The sequence below is a fragment of the Pteropus alecto genome, unplaced genomic scaffold, assembly GCF_000325575.1.
Source record: "Pteropus alecto unplaced genomic scaffold, ASM32557v1 scaffold61, whole genome shotgun sequence".
In the NCBI taxonomy this organism is placed as follows: domain Eukaryota; kingdom Metazoa; phylum Chordata; class Mammalia; order Chiroptera; family Pteropodidae; genus Pteropus; species Pteropus alecto.
The window spans coordinates 5,163,921-5,179,815 of record NW_006434835.1 but is presented as its reverse complement, the minus strand read 5'-3'; the positions used below and the strand labels follow the sequence as shown (position 1 = coordinate 5,179,815).

The following is a 15,895-nucleotide window of genomic DNA, read 5'->3' as shown; positions in this document are numbered from 1 at the left end:
TGGGTTCAAAGTTATATTTTGTCTTTTGATACAAGTGAAGTAATTAAGAATTTTCTTAAAAAAAAAGAAAAAAGTTTCTTAGTTGCTAAAGTATTTTTAATTGTTTTTCAAATTATTAAAAACTCAAGATAATTTCAAATTTAATTGCTGTTCTATGTTCCCAATTATTACTTTTCATATTAATAGTGGGAAAACCATAAAAATTTGACATGCTCAGTAGCATGATAAGTGAATGGAGAAGCGATGGCGTGTCTACCAAGCGAGAGCAGCCTGGCCGCTGTCCCAGGGACAGCGTTAACCCTCCGTTGCTGGTTGAGCCGCCCTCGATCTGTTCAAACCACCCACCCGGTGATCCTCAGTCTTTATTTCCCGCTCCACACAGCTGTGGGGGCGGCATAGTAGCTTTTCAACAGCAGAGGGAGAGACAGGGATACCTCCTCTGTCAGCTCCCTGAGAATTTTAATATTTCTCCTCTTTCCTCCCCACGCTTTAGTCATTTTTGTCCATTGCCAAATATATGAAATTTTTGAGTTTTAAAATTAAGCACACATAATTAACATTTTAAAGGCAGATTGTAATCATAGAGGCAGATGGTCTTGGGCACGTGGCATGTATTTTCATGTATTTTAAAATTCGTTCTTTGTCCTAAGGGATTAGAGCAAGCAGACACTTGGCCGCATTTGTGTCAGGGCCTTCCCCATAGCATGTTGATGAAAGATCCTTTCCTATTTTGGAGGACCAAGTATTTCTGTTTAGATTGCTTGATGAGATGGGCATTGAAGTTGCTGAGGGACCCACAGTGTCCCTTTATAGCAGTTTGATGAAATCAGTTTCCAGTTCCTTACTTTTACTGACGTGTGACTAGGAAATTTTTATAAATAAAAAGTGGAAGGTCATTAACAGATGATAGAAGTTTAAAATAGAATAGCCTTCACCAATTTTCTGTAACAAACAGAACTCTTAAGGTACATAAAATGTAGATAAACAATCAACAATCAGTTTTGACTGAAGTATATAATATAGCAAATATAATGATAACTCAGAAAACCTAAAAACTTTTGATGTAATAGTAATAGTATTACCAGTGATTAAAAAGGATGTTTCCTTCAAGTCTGAAAGCCTGAAATCTAGGAAGTAAATTAATATATTTTTAAAGATTAACATGTTTTATAAATGAAGATAGCAAGGAATTTTTACACGTTAATTAATTTTGTGGTCATTTTAGGTTCATCAGAGGATGTTGCACATGGTCAGCCCTCTCACTGGGTGAGCCGGCCATGTTTTTACAACTTAATGGTAGATGTTGATGAAAGCTCTATTGCAGATAAAACCTGAGATTAATACCAGTTAAATCAGTAGTTTCAACTTTGTTATGGTTGTTCTGATGTTTTTCTCCGAAAAGGAACTAGGGAGACATAAAATCAACCCATTAGGTTTAATTTTGTTTTTGATGGAAATATTTCCTCCTGTAAAATTTAATGGCCATGAATTTGACTGCAGAGATTATTCACCATAACGAGATCTGTCCCTGAGAGGCAATTTAAAACAATTCCACTAGAATCCAGATAACTAATCAAAAAAGAATGTTGTGGAACATTATCAAAAAAGGACTGTGTGAAAGTAAGTTGAGATCTGGTCTGATATTTTTGGTATTTCTATCTCTCACCGTTCCCCCAGAAAAGTCAGTAAACACATGATGCCCGTGTTTATGAGATTTAAGGTTTAAAGGTGAAACTGCTTTATTATGAGGTCCTCTGGCAGCCAGTGCCTCTTTGCGTAGGCAAAATATGTCTGACTTTTCCAAAAAGTGTTCTTATATCCAGTATTTTTATAGGAAGGTATTTGAGTATTTTTATCTGAATAAGGACAGTTAGACAAGTTTAAAAATACTTTTGCCATACAGGACCTTTTAAGTCTTAATACCCTATGCACATGAAATTCATGAATGCATACATGTTTTATGAATGAACAGATTTACTTATGAAATATTTATTGAGCACCTACTACTTGGCAGGCAATGTTCTAGATACGGGAAATTCAGCATTTAAAACAGATGAAGTTCCTACCCTCCCAAGAGGACAGCATCTTGAATCTTGCATTCTAGAAGAGCGATGACAGTTACTGTACTCTCTTAAGTCGTCCACCAGCATGTGGTGGTACTTTGCGTTGCAAGATTTCAGACTGGCGGGAAGCGGGCGCCCTGCAGTTGCAAGTGCCTACACCGTCACTCTCAGAAGGCGCCTCATGCTGTTCCTAGGTTGCTCACGTGTTCGTTCCAGCCTGAAGTTCTGTCAAATGTACTTATTACTCAGTGTCCCAGCCGGCCGTGTTTTCTCCAGCCCTCACTGCTCTTCCTCATGGACTCATTGCATTGCTTTAAACAGCTGAGTGTGCGCCCTTGTGTGCAACTGCGTGTGTGTGTGCACAGGTCTTTCTGCTCTGGCTAGATTTTAAACTCCAGGGAGATCACGGTCCGTGACTGGTTTAGCACACAGCTTTGTATGTAGTAGTGCTATCGATATTTGTTTACTTCAACTGCTGTCCTAAAATTGCTTAAAATCTTAGCAGTCTCTTTAAAAAATGTTCAACATTGAATTTTTAAGAAATGCCTTGCATTTCTTGAAAGTTTGTCCTGTCTGGTTAGAGTCAAACCACTTAGTGTATAAAACCTGTATATCTGTTTTCAAAAATTGTAGATCATGCTAATGTGGAACTTCTTGATAGGACTCCTCCTGTGTTCATTAGTCGTTGTTTTTCATGGTCCTGAGCCCCGTAGCCTTTGGCAGTAAGGGTGAGGTCCCCACTTCTAATCGGGCAAAAGACTGTAAGTTAGTGTGGCTGTATCTAACATCTTTTATTATTTTTTTTGGATTGATTGACTGAAAAGGGCATTAGAGGCCGTTTTGTTGTTGTTGTTGTAATGCTCCCACCTTCCCTTCTCCGAAAAGCTTAAGCTAGGTTTAATAATTTCCATTATGATTCATTTTTTCCCTCTAAAATCGATTCCTATCGGAATTCACGGGCAGGTAGTCAGCGGAAGTCCCATTCTGTCAGAGCCCAGGGCTCTCTCTTCCAGAAGCCCTGCCTTCCCGCGGACACGCGCCTCCTCCGGGGTGAGCGTCTGCCCCAGAGGGAGAGGCGTCCGCCCAGAAAGATTCACATCAAGAGCAGAAGAGTCAAAAGCAATCAGTATTTCATGGAAGTCATTGGATTACAAACCGAAGCATTTGTATAATGTTGGTTATAAATTCTGTTCAGTCCTTTGTTCCTCAACTTTTCACTGGGACTCACTCATGGACCCTGGGGACCCATTTTAGATCAAGTCTGAAGAATTCTTATATAGAATTTTAATCTTTAATGAATTAAATGAAGTAGACCATATAAGAGCAAATGTAATTATCAGGTAATTAGTTGAAAACCCTTGAAAAAGGTAATTCTCCTTTTAGACTTTTGTCATGAGTGGCAAGCTTAAAAACTAGTATACCAAATATGTCTTTGTAGATTCTGGTATTGTTTTGAATGAATGAGGTGATAAATGGATGTGTTATTATAAGTACCTGAATTATCTGTATTTTCACAGTTCTAGTGTAAGACTGTTTATTAATATCTTTGTATCCCAGCCTAAATGAGATTTTCCCCTTATGAGCCTAAATTTTTCCCGCCATTATTCTCTTCCATGATATGCTTGTTGATTATGGATATGGATATTGCAGTTATTTTCAATACTTCTGATCGAATCAAGGATTTAAAAATTATATCTGAGGAGATCTGGTCTACAGTAGCTAACTGCGTTGACCTGGTGAGAATGTATGTAGCCGTGCTAACCTTTTCAACACCGGCAGGTTTTGGGTCCTGCTCCCAGGTGGTGTTCCTTCTTAGACAACTTGACAGAAGAATTGGAAGAGAATCCAGAAAGCACGGTTTATGACGATTACAAATTTGTCACCAAGAAAGACCTGGAAAATTTAGGTAAAAAAAAGATCATAAAATTATTTTATTTCTACTTTTTTTGTTTTGTTCTGGAGTTTCAAACATTTTAGAAGTGGTGGGGTCACGTTTATCTGATTTTCCAAATCTTCTCTTTCTGCCACATCAGATGTTACACATAGCATATGTTGTCAAGTTTGTAATCAGTCTCTGCTTAGAGAAAGTTCAGATAAATTTAACTTACTTTTGTGTCTTAAATTGGGAATAATTTTTTTAGCATACTATCTATGTATGGAAAAAATATGCCAAGAAAGAAGGGATTTGTTTTTTCAAGTACTATTTGAATATGATATGATTTTGAAAAATCTCAGGGACTGCACGTAAACGATTTCTGGCTCCCTTTTATTTCTGGCTCCCTTTTATGTGCGCCTACAACACTTTGAACCCACAGAGTGACTTCTCAGATACGTAGAACTTTCATAGTTACTTGAGATTTAAAGAATACAAACCCAGAAATGCCTCTTAACAATACTCAGCACCTAAATAGGGCTTACACGTGCCAGGCAGTATTCTGAATGTCTTACATACAACACATTTAGTCCTCACAGCTCTGTGGAGTGGATGCTATTATGATTCCATGTTATAGATAAGGAAACTGAGGCACCAAAAGATTAAAGTAACTTGCCAGGGCCTTCAGTGATACTACGTGCGAAGATTGGAATTGAAAGCCAGAGTCCGTGCTCTAACTCAAGCTTACAGGCCCCCGGAAGGAACATGTTTACCCAGTCGCCATGCACTGGTTTGTAGAATGAAGAGAGTAGATTTTGCTAATCTTGTTCTATCATTGGGAAAAGGCTACATAGCAAATGATTGAAAGCGGGAAGACTCAGAGGACCCTTCTCCACAAGTCTAGGCAACTTAGTTATCTTCGGAACAAACAGATGCACAGCAGCAGCTGATTGTTAAAAGAAAATGAAATCATGTAATCAATAGATTTATAGAAGGTTCTTAAACTTCGTTTTTAACCAGTAACTCATAGCACCGTTAATCCAGGCAGAATTATTTTCTAATTTCTATCAAAATACTTCTTTTAATTTTAATGTGTTTAAAATGAAAGTTGTATTCAGCATTTAAAAAAAATAATGACTCATGAATGAAATAAGGTCTTTCTACTGAAGTGCCTTCTTAAATATCTCCAACATAGTGTTTACAGTAGGCTTGTGTCATACTCGCCTACATTTTTATATTGGAGAATAAAATGCATTTTGTTAAAATGTAATCATACCATTCATTTTTAAAGCTGTGAAAATAAGCAGCAAAAGTTATACTAGAAATCATTTTCACGTACGTTATTAATCTCTTAATATTGAATGGTTATCATTTTTCACAGATTTCACCATTATAAATAAAACCTTTTATAAATAATTTATATTAAAAGTAGAAGCAAGGCTTTATAACTAACTTCCTTTATTTCTGAGTATTATTAGTAGTAAGTACTTGCACATTCTGACTTTTCCCAGCTACAGCCTTTAGTAGATCCTATAACATGGCATTTCTCAAAATGTGTTTCATGGAACACTACTTCTGCCAGAAGGGCTGGATGGCTAGCTCAGTGGCTAATGTCATGGGCACTGGAGCGGACTGACATGGGTTCACATCCACCTCTACCACTTACTGTCTGCAGGACTTGGCCAACTTACTTACCCTCATTATGCCTTGGTTTCCTCATCTGTAAGTGGCAATAATAATAATGGTACCCACTCACAGGGTTGCTTGAAGAATGAATCAAATAGTGTCTGAACTGTACTCAGCACAGTGTCTAAACGTAGTATGCGAATGTTAACCATTATTTTAAAAGATTTGTGGCAAATGAGTTTGAGAAACGCTAGGTTGAGCAAAGTTAAATCAGTTTCTTTACCTGTGGGCTTCTTTGAGCCTTAATGCCATCACATACTAAGTCTCCAGGAAGGGAGGAAAGTATGATACATTTCCCAAACTTACTGAACACAGAAACTTTTCTTCCTCAGAAGATCTCTTGGGACCCATGCTCTGTAGAGCTGACTGTGGGGCTTCTGCTGCTGTCGGGTTCTCTGTCTAGAATTGTTTCAGTAGGAAATCTTTGTGCTGGTTTTTATTTATGACCTAACGTTGAGTGGGGATAATGCAATGACATAAATGTTTTATACACTTAATAGAGGAAACAAAAATTATTACAACACATGTAGTTTTACTGACCTAGTGAATTCTAAGAAGTATTTGTCTGACCAAGTCTTATAATTGCTTTATGAGAGTATCCTAAATTTAATTTTGCCTTTTGACGTTGTACTATTTTGTACATCTGTGTGATTTTGCCTAGTAACTGGATTTTCAGGTCTAGACAGATGTTCATTTCTAAAATTTCTAAAAATGAAAATCCAGGCAATGTTTTCCTTGGAAACATAATCACTTAGTATCATACCAGCTAAGCTGCTGTTCACATGGGTGTATCACGTCTTATTTTGAAGATACTCTCCTAACCTTCTCTGTGTAGATATTTGCAGTAAATAAATAATCTCCGTGACATAGTAGAGCATCCTTATTTGACCGCCTGCACCACTACTTGTAAATGTAATCTAAAACTAGGAAACCCTCCGAAAGACATTTAAAAACATTATTTAAACCAATTGCTGATTAGTAGTGAACTTTTTGTTCAACCATACTGAAGTGTGTTTGCATATGTGTTCATGTTCACATGTGTGGTTATATATGTTGGCATTATTTGATCAACTGTTCTTTTTTGGGGAAAAACATGCCTCTACATTACTGTTGTGACGTGTCCTTTGTTTTTGGAAGTTATGGGAGATAACAATGATCTTACCACCGCCACCACCACTGTTCCTACTGGGCAGTGTAAACGATGGCAGCTTAGCGTCGGTCCGACTGTTATTTTAAAAATTACCTGTTTCACGGAATCCAAAAATCTGAAGAACCACCAGTGTAGAGAACTGTTTTTTGTCAGTCTGTCATGGTTCATAAAGATTTTTTCATCATTTTTGTGCTTAGTGTCACATTAAAAATAAGTGAGGTTGATATTGCTGAAGTGGATTAAAATTTTCTCCATAGTTTTTAAAGATTAATAATTGTAATCCTTAAATTTTTATTCAAAAGTAAAATTTTATTGTAATCAAATTGTTCAAGAAAAGCTTAAATTTTAATCAGGATTTCATAAGGACCTGCCCTCTTCTGGTTTCCTCTCCCCAGGCCTCACACATCTCATTGGCTCACCTTTCCTCCGGGCGTACATGCACGGGTTTTTCATGGACATAAGACTCTATCACAAGGTAAGTGCCAAAGTGCAGTTGTTCTAGGTGCCTAACGAGCAATCTGTAGCCATTTGTTCTCTACTTACTTGCATTTTCATAAAACATACTTAGGATTTGCAAGAGAGCCATCTATTTGACATAGTCATAGTCATGGTGTATATGAAACGTGCTGCTAAATACGATTTTTTTTTTCCCACTTTGAAAAGGTGAAATTGATGGTGAACCCATTTGCTTATGAAGAATATAGGAAGGACAGGATCCGGCAGAAGATCGCAGAAACCCGCGCTCAGAGAGTCCAGTTAAAGGTCGGTATTGTCCTCACTACTGGATTTGCTAGAGAAGGGTACTTCATTTCCATGTCGTGCAGTATTCTAAAGAAACTTGCCATCTATCTTATCTCTGAGTCTTTCCATCCTTAGTTTACATTTTTCACTCATATTTTTGGTACACTTTATTTGTCAAGACTCTTGACTCATCATGGACTCTTTGGTGATGGTATTATGGGGAATGTCAGATGGGCTGACACCGTCAGCCCTCCTAAGGACATCCGATGGTGTTTTTAAATAGGCGTTCAGATTTGGGGTGCTGGGGCTTTGCTAGTCCCCATTCTTACTGACCTTTGGCTGTGTCTTAGGCCAGCTGCTCAGATCGTGGGAAATAGGCATTAGACGCTGTCAGGGTCCAGACAGCAATCGGCCCACACTCGTTACATCAACAGAGAATTTCGTGTAAAGAACTGTTGACCAGGTGTCAGAGCCCCGAAAAGGCGCAAGCGCTGGGGCGCGGGTGCGGGCAGCGGCGGCTGCAGGGAGGTTTGTGTGTGGAGCTGACTCTCCAGGGCTGGGCAGCGGGCATTCAGCGGGGGCTGCCACGCTGCTGGCGTCCTGGGGGTGACCAGGGCAGCTCTGGGAGCAAACCGGGATCCCCCCTCCTCTGGGACCACCTGTTGCTGCCAGGGCAAAGAAGAGTTGGCGTGTGGTGCCAGCCCAACAACAAGCAGGCGGGGAGACCGCGTCCGGTCCTTCTGTCCTGCCCTCCCGACTCTGTAGTGACCCTTCTTGACTAAAGTCAGCCACCAGTGATAGTCGTTTCCCACTGGACGTTGCTTAAACACACACGCACACGCACGCACACACTAGTACAAGTCTAGTGACTAGTTTTCCCTTTTTCCAGATGATTTGTTGAGTCTTTAGAGTGGTGAATGTGTGAACATTGGCAAGGGAGCCTGGGCTGTGGAGTACTTTTTTCCCGGCTCTTTGCTTTAACCTCGAAAGCTAAAATGTAGGTGTTTTAACAGTTGTTTTTTTTTTTCTCTACTAGAAATTGCCAAAAGTTAATAAGGAGCTGGCACTTAAATTAATTGAGGAGGAGGAGGAGAAGCAAAAATCAACATGGAAAAAGAAAGTTAAGGTAAGATTTTATAATGCAGAGAAAATATTGATAAATTGTTCCTACATTTTCTCGATAGTCACTTAAAGCTTTTTTATTTTTTATTTTTACATTAAAAATACAATTAGTTTTTTTTCCTGCTTATAAGATAGTATATGCTCAATATGGGAAGCTTGTAAAATAGGAAAGAATGTAAGAGAGTCACCTACATAATTCTACCCAGAGAAAGGCATCATTAATATTTTTGTGACTTTCTTTCCTTATTTCTCTTAAAATTATAACTTATAATAGTAAGATACTACAGTATATATAAAGTATTTATCCTGGTTCTATGAAATAACTAACATCAGTGGCTTCCCATTTTATTAAAAATCCTTTGTAAATATTTTTGAGAGCTGCACATTCTAGCTTATGGGTATATTATAATTAATCCTTTAGATATTTAGATTGTTTGGGTTTTTTTGTACTAAGGTTTATTTGTAATTCCAGAAGTAACCGATTTTGATTTAGACTTGGCACAGTTGGGAGTGTGCACACTTACGTGTAACTGCTGCCTGCCTGCCCTAACTAATGTGAAAACAGGCAAAGATCAGTCATGAAGTAAATGGAGATTAGCGCTTCGTTCGGCTGATGACTCTCAGGACAGGGGACTTTGCCATTTTCCCAGCAGTGTGAGAGTCCTCGAGGAAGTTCCTCGCGGTGCTCTGTTCTCGTCTGCCTGGATTCCCATATTTACTAGAAGGCCGCGGGGCGGTAGGTCTCGCTCAGGGCTGAGCGAACGGCCTGACTCTGTGGCGTGCTGCTCCCCGGGGGCGCCGCCCGGTTCTCCTCTCTCCCTTCGGGGGAGCGTGAGCCCCAGACGCGTGAGCTCCTTGCCTGTTTGCTTTTGTTCCTTCTGCTCGCTCCCTCTTGTCACCGCGGGTGACCCTCCGTGTCACTGGATCTTAGTTTGCTTAATTCCGGAATGTGCGGGGACAGGACCAGAGAGGACAGTCCTCGGCACTGTGGTTTCTAAACGGCTTCACCGCACTGCCCGCTCCGCTGTCCTCTGCTTCCTCATCCCTTCTGCACCCTGTCGTCCTGGTCTGTTACGTTCTTTTAATATATTATTGAAATCTGAATTTCCAGAAGCCGTCTTTGAGTGACTAGGTGGCTTTTATGATTCCGCTTTCGTTTCGTGAATCTTGAAGTGCCTACGATGTGCTTCCTGCAGTGCTGACTTTCTCAGAGGACTCACGCTGATTTTCATGTTAGCCCAGCCTGGGGGTGACTAGGGAGGCCGCTTCAGCTCCATACTGTCATTTTACAAGCTGAGTAAATGGGAGTGATCTCTGGGTCGACGTGCCCTAAAGCTTCAGTGGGAAGAATGTGGCGCCAGCACCTGTGTTTTATGCCTATGGGTCCTTATCATCACATTTAATGTCACAGAGGGTAGGACACTTAAACTAAAATTTAATTTGATACTTCGTGCAGCCTAGTACACAGTTCAGGAGACTTTTTTAAAGGCTCTTATGATTATGAAGTTGTGGAGAAAGTTCCCCACCCCACCCCCCACCTTTCTGTCACAGGCTTTGCTTGAGGTTGGGGCAGCCGGAAGGTTTATAACACAGCTGTCCTGACTGCGCTCGGGGTGCAGGACGCAGTCAAAAATGTGCGGAGTGATCTTGCTTGTCTGTCAGTCAGGTCGCCTGTGCCTCTAAAATGTTTTGTCGAAACATTGATAGGACCGTCCTGTAAAGAATCGTGGGACTAGGTCCCGATTGCATGGCAGGTGGCAGGGAGGAAGAACCGGAAGAGTTCAGATCTCCGTTCATCAAACAGCTGCTGCTTTCCAGCTGCAGGAGGCTGGAAGTGCTATCGTTGTCGCTCTGTCACCTGATGAAATTCTGCTAGAAAGTGGTTAAAATGTGCCCCTGGTTTGCTTTTTGGTGGCTCGCTAACCCAGATCAGGCCCTATGGTCAGAGCCTAGTTTTTGTTGGTTTTTTTTTTTTTTTTTTATAGAAATACTTAAATCCTTAAATATAGTCTTCTAAATCTGAGGTATTAGACAAGGCTTGTATGATTTGTTCTTTAGCAGGATTATCTAACTAAAATGAAGACCTTAAAAACCATTCATAAATTAAGGAAAGAACCCTTCATTATAATTGTAAAGAATACTTGAAAGAATTGTTAAATCCATCAGCAGTTTGTTAGTCTTGACTTTGAACTCAGCTTTTCAAACCCTCGAGAGCTTTAATAGCGCTGATAACTCCTGATTTGAAAGTCAGTGTGGTAAAGTTATGCTCTGCTTTGGCTCCGACTGGAATTCCGTGGAGACAGAAAGTGAAATATGTTCCCAGATATTGCTGCTCCTGATAACGTAATTAACGTCTAATAAGAGGTTTACGGTTCAGTCGATGTTGGACCAACAGTGTAAAGTGACCCACCACATAATGTCAAAAAGCATTATCTGGACCTTATTCCAGACTTAGAAATTTGGCAGTATTCATTCCAGTTAAAAATGAATTCAGTTATTCTTTCAACAAGTACGTTTTGAGCTTCCAGTGTATAGAACCCGCTTGGGAGGCACGGCACCCATGACCCATTTGATTTGTAAGGGTCTGAGAAATGATTAGAGCCATTTTTCTTACACATGTCATTTCCTTCCTGTTGGCCTTCTCTGCCCGTTTCTCACTATTGCCTTGGGGTCTGTATGAACTCCCTTCTCCCGCAGTCTGCCGCAGCTCGCCCGGGTGCTGTCGTGCATGCCATCTCCAGAGTGTCCTGCAGCCCGGAAACCATGGGCGAGGCGTCTAAATGGCCTCGGGGATTATTCAGCACCATTAAGAGTTTATATTAAAGCAATAATTCATCTCTCCGGGGAAAAGATATCACGCAAAGGCACTGGGTTGCATCAGATCGATTCTAATATCCAAAGTATTCTTTTTTAAAGCTTTTTCAGCACCAATTAAAATTGTATTCTTTATTAGAGTTATACATGCATAGTTTGGCTGTCCCTCGGTCCCATTTTCAGCTTTCCCAAGACAAACCCTTTTGCCTAAAATAGCCGATTATTTTGGTATACTACTCCGTGTCTCTTATTATTGCCCGTGGTGCTGCCACTTGCCTGGTCAGCGTCAGCGTTGTCCTGAAGAGCTTCTCTCCCAGGGACATTCTGCTTTACCGCGCTAAGTTCGGGCTTCAGCGTTTCATTGTTAGGACTGTGCACGTGTTCTTCACGTCCAGTCGGAGTCACCTTTTGACCTGCGACTGTACTTCCCGCGCCTCCCTGTCTTCCCTGCGCTTTGTCATCGACTTTTTGCTTGTTTTCTCTGTAGTTATCACTACCTCGCCCTCAGTTCTTTGCCCGTCGTCTAAATCTCATCTCAAGATATTTATATGAAGATCGGTCGATGCGTTCATTTTACTCTTCTGAGAAAGTCTTTCCTCCATCTTCCTGTTCTGCTCCATTCTGGCTGGTCATCTGGGAATCCTGGTCCCCAGCCGTCATCCTGGGGGGTTCACTCCACCTCACCCGTGTTGGGTGCAGAAGTCTGAGGACCTTCACTTTTCTGAAGGACTGTTGTTTCCAGCCCAGACAAGTGTGAGGATGTAATGAAGAGATTGTCAAACATGCAAGTTCTCAACAGCAACAAATCACTGTCACGTGCTTCTTTTCTTCAGGAAGTTTCTTAGGACTTTGTCCTCCAAAATAAGAGTGTAAGGCAGGAGAGAGGAAGAGTCCGAGGCAGTTCCCACAGTGGCTCTGTGCACACTGGAGACCGTCTTCCAGAAATCCAGACCACGGTGCAGGCCACTTGGGGACCCTTTCAAGCTATAAACAGGCTCTTCAGCTGGGAAGTTTTCTTGGAAAAAAACAGTAGTTTTTTTTCCCTGCTGTGATCCATGTTCATTTATTCATATTTAATAGAGAAACACTTAAAACGTGAGTGGAAACTTGGGTGGTGACAAGGCTCATCAGTCACTGTGTGGTAACCTGGCCAAACCGTTTATTTGGGGATGCTCCAAATAGCAATATCTTTTTGGCCTTTCTCTTGGCTGCTCAGATTCTCTCTCGGAGAATGACAGCCCGGCTACCAACACTCCGAGAACCAGAGGGCTTGGGGAAGCAGCGGCAGGCGGCATTCCCTCACTGCCCCGTGCTTCCCTGGCCCCGGGTGCTGCTGCCCCAGCCCGACACCTCCGCCCTCCAGAGAAGACGCCCCGGGTGGAGCGCCAGGCACCAGGCCTTCTTTCTCACTTCCAGTCTCACCTCTCCCATGTCCTCCTGTCCTCGTCCTCCTTAAGGGTTCGTGCCTTTTTAAAGCCCCTTTTCTCTTGTTTTACCGGGGTTTTAGAGGAAATGCTTCTGTTCAAACCATCTTTACTCAGAAGTCTGCATTGCCGTAATTTCATACACGTCATAGCATTAGAAGAAGTAATTTGTCTTAAATGTCAAGCATTCCTCATACGTGTTACTTCGTTGGGACAAACCATCCAATGCATCCTACTCACATCTACAAATATACCTCTGTCAAGTCGGACTATGGTATAAACAATACTGTAAGATGTTTCCCGAATTTTTAATAGCAAGTGTTTAGCATCCGTACATGAGTATTTATAGGGCAGATCACTAGCCAGACACTTGTAAACGACTGTAGAACATCACTAACTACATCTTACCTAACTTCTTTTTTTAAAGACAATTATGAAAACAAACAAATGAGTAGGAAGAAGTCCCTGGGGGAAATATTTTTACAGCTGGGGCTCATCCAACGCGTACTTGGCTTTAGGCAAAGCAATTTTTTTTGTCTTAAATTAAGAAAAAACTTAAGAGTACTAGCAACATTCTTTTAAACATTTCTGTTATTTATTAAATATGGTTATTTAATAAATATAGTAAGATGAAAAGGAAAAAATTTCCCCTGGCTTCTATTTTTTTTTTTTACCTGAAAATGTGTAAAGGTTAATAGCTATTTATTTGAATGTCTTTGGATCTTTGACAGTATCACCTATCCTATATTTACAGATAACTCCAAAACTTATATAGTCTAGCTCCCTCCCCTCAACTGAGACCTGGTGCCTTGTTCCTGGGCACATAATGTGGTCCATCCCAATCCAGATGACGTTTTTCTTATGCCATAGACTGAACCAGTCTTAAATGGAACATAATTTCTTTTTCCTTTATTAATTTTTCTCATCCACTAGACTTTTTTAAAGACTATTTTCCATAAGGAGTTTTAGGTTCATTGCAAAATTGAGGGGAAGGTACAGAGATTTCTCATAGACCCCTGCTGCACTCATGCATGCCCTCCCCCCGTCACCTCCCCCACCAGAGGGGTGCATCTGTCTCAGTCAGTGGGTCTGCGTTGACAGATCATGGTCAGCCGAAGGCTGATTTACTTTCAGGTTCACTGTTGGTGTCGCACAGCCTACCGGTTTGGACAAGTGTGTGATGACACGTATCCACCATTACAGGATCATACAAAGTATTTCCACTGCCCTAGAAATCCTCTGTGCTCTCCTTCTTCATCCCTCCCCCAGCCCCGGGAACCACTGATCTTTTTACTGTCCCCCTTGTTTTATCTTTTCTCGGCGTCATGTGGTTGGAATCGTGCAATATGTAGCCTTTTCAGATTGGTTTCTTTTACTTAATAATATGCATTTAAGGTTCTTTCACGGCTTGAGAGCGAGCTCGTTTCTTTCCAGCACTGAATGATATTCCATTGTTCATGTATACCACAATTTACCTCCTCACCTACTGGAGGACATCTTGGATTCTTGGAACATAATTTCTTGCCCTTTACTTCACCCTATGTCCCTTTTCCTGATGCTCTCCAGTGATGGACCCTAACCTATAGCATCACCAGCTTTCTCATCACTTAAGCCAGACACTTGAGAGAAATTTCTAACCCTGCTTTTTCACTCTTCTTCCCCCCCATCTCCTCCATGGCCGTATCTGTCAGCTAACGTAGACACGGATCTCACAGTAACTAACCCTTTCCTAAAACAGTCTGTGTTCCCACCCTTGAATTCTCATCGCCCTGATTCAGGCAATGAATCAGCAGAGTCTTAGCTAAGATTTTAAGTACCTACAAGTAGCAGACAGCCCAAGTTCCTTAATAGCTCATGATTTACCAAATTTTTGTGTAGCTCTGTTACATAAGTACAATATTCAGAACTCAACTTCATACCACCTTCTTTATTCTCAATCGTTTAGAAATAGTAAAATAAGTCCATTCATTAGAGCTAGAGTCCACCACAGACAGGTTAGTTGTCTCGGCCTACGTTCAGGCTATTTACTTTACAAACCACGTTCATCTAATTTATCTGGTTTCCAAGCCTATAGCAGATAAGGAACACTAGGAGAACCCTGAGTGTATAAGATTGTCAACTGTTCATGTGAACTTATAAGTTTACAATACATTTTAGGAAACTTTCTCTTCAAAAATGATACAAATGAAAAGGAATTTAGTGTTAGTCCCGAGCTACCTACATGGATGGATCTCAGTAGCAAAGTTTTATAACGTCAGAATGACAGAGTTTTACACGGATATGTGTATATCTGTTGAGAACAATTAAATGGCTGAGAGAAGACAAGTTGTGAGGCTATCCTAGAAGGCATGGAAATATCCCTCATGTTTCAAATAATTCCTTCGGAGTCGGCAAACGTACACCACCAGGCCCCCACCTCGTTAATCCTTGGCTCGTTGTCGATGTATACTTCCTTTCCTGGTTTTGGAAGATGAAGTCGAAAGACTCGCTCATTTTAATTCGGTATTGCAACTATGCTTAAAAAGCCATGTTTCAAAAACATGTATTTCCTTGAAAAAGTGGTTTTACATTAAAAATGTTCATTGAAGAAAACCCTAATATGTTGAGCATGAAGTTAGGCCGAAAAGCTCATTGTTAGCTCATTATGCTAACGGCCAAATAATACATATCACCTATGAAATAGATTAATAGAATCTTTTTCTGAGTAGGAGCTAGAACCCAGGGGCAATTAGAAAGTTCTGGGAATTAATTCTAAAGAAATGTCATAATAATTTAATGTTATGACTTACGTAGCTTATTAATTTACAGTTGAGTGAAATGTTTGAAAGCCATCTTTCTGGTCAGATTTTATTCGGATAGTAAGTTAAAATTTTTATATTTTCCTTACAGAGTCTTCCTAATATTCTCACCGACGATCGATTTAAAGTTATGTTTGAGAACCCTGACTTCCAAGTAGACGAAGAGAGTGAAGAATTTAGGCTTTTGAATCCACTTGTTTCGAAAATGAGTGAAAAAAGGAAGA

At 40.6% G+C, this 15,895-nt stretch overlaps 1 protein-coding gene across 1 annotated transcript in view; it reads left to right on the top strand.

Moving 5' to 3' along the window:
* NOL10 (nucleolar protein 10) overlaps nt 1-15,895 on the top strand; it is a 74,006-nt gene that overhangs the window by 48,659 nt on the left and 9,452 nt on the right. Inside the window, exons 14-18 of the mRNA XM_006910232.3 lie at nt 3,843-3,969; nt 7,168-7,247; nt 7,436-7,534; nt 8,550-8,639; nt 15,763-15,895. The exon at nt 15,763-15,895 is cut by the window's right edge and continues 1 nt beyond it. Coding sequence (XP_006910294.1) covers nt 3,843-3,969; nt 7,168-7,247; nt 7,436-7,534; nt 8,550-8,639; nt 15,763-15,895 — 529 coding nt within the window. The remainder of the gene's footprint in view (nt 1-3,842; nt 3,970-7,167; nt 7,248-7,435; nt 7,535-8,549; nt 8,640-15,762) is intronic.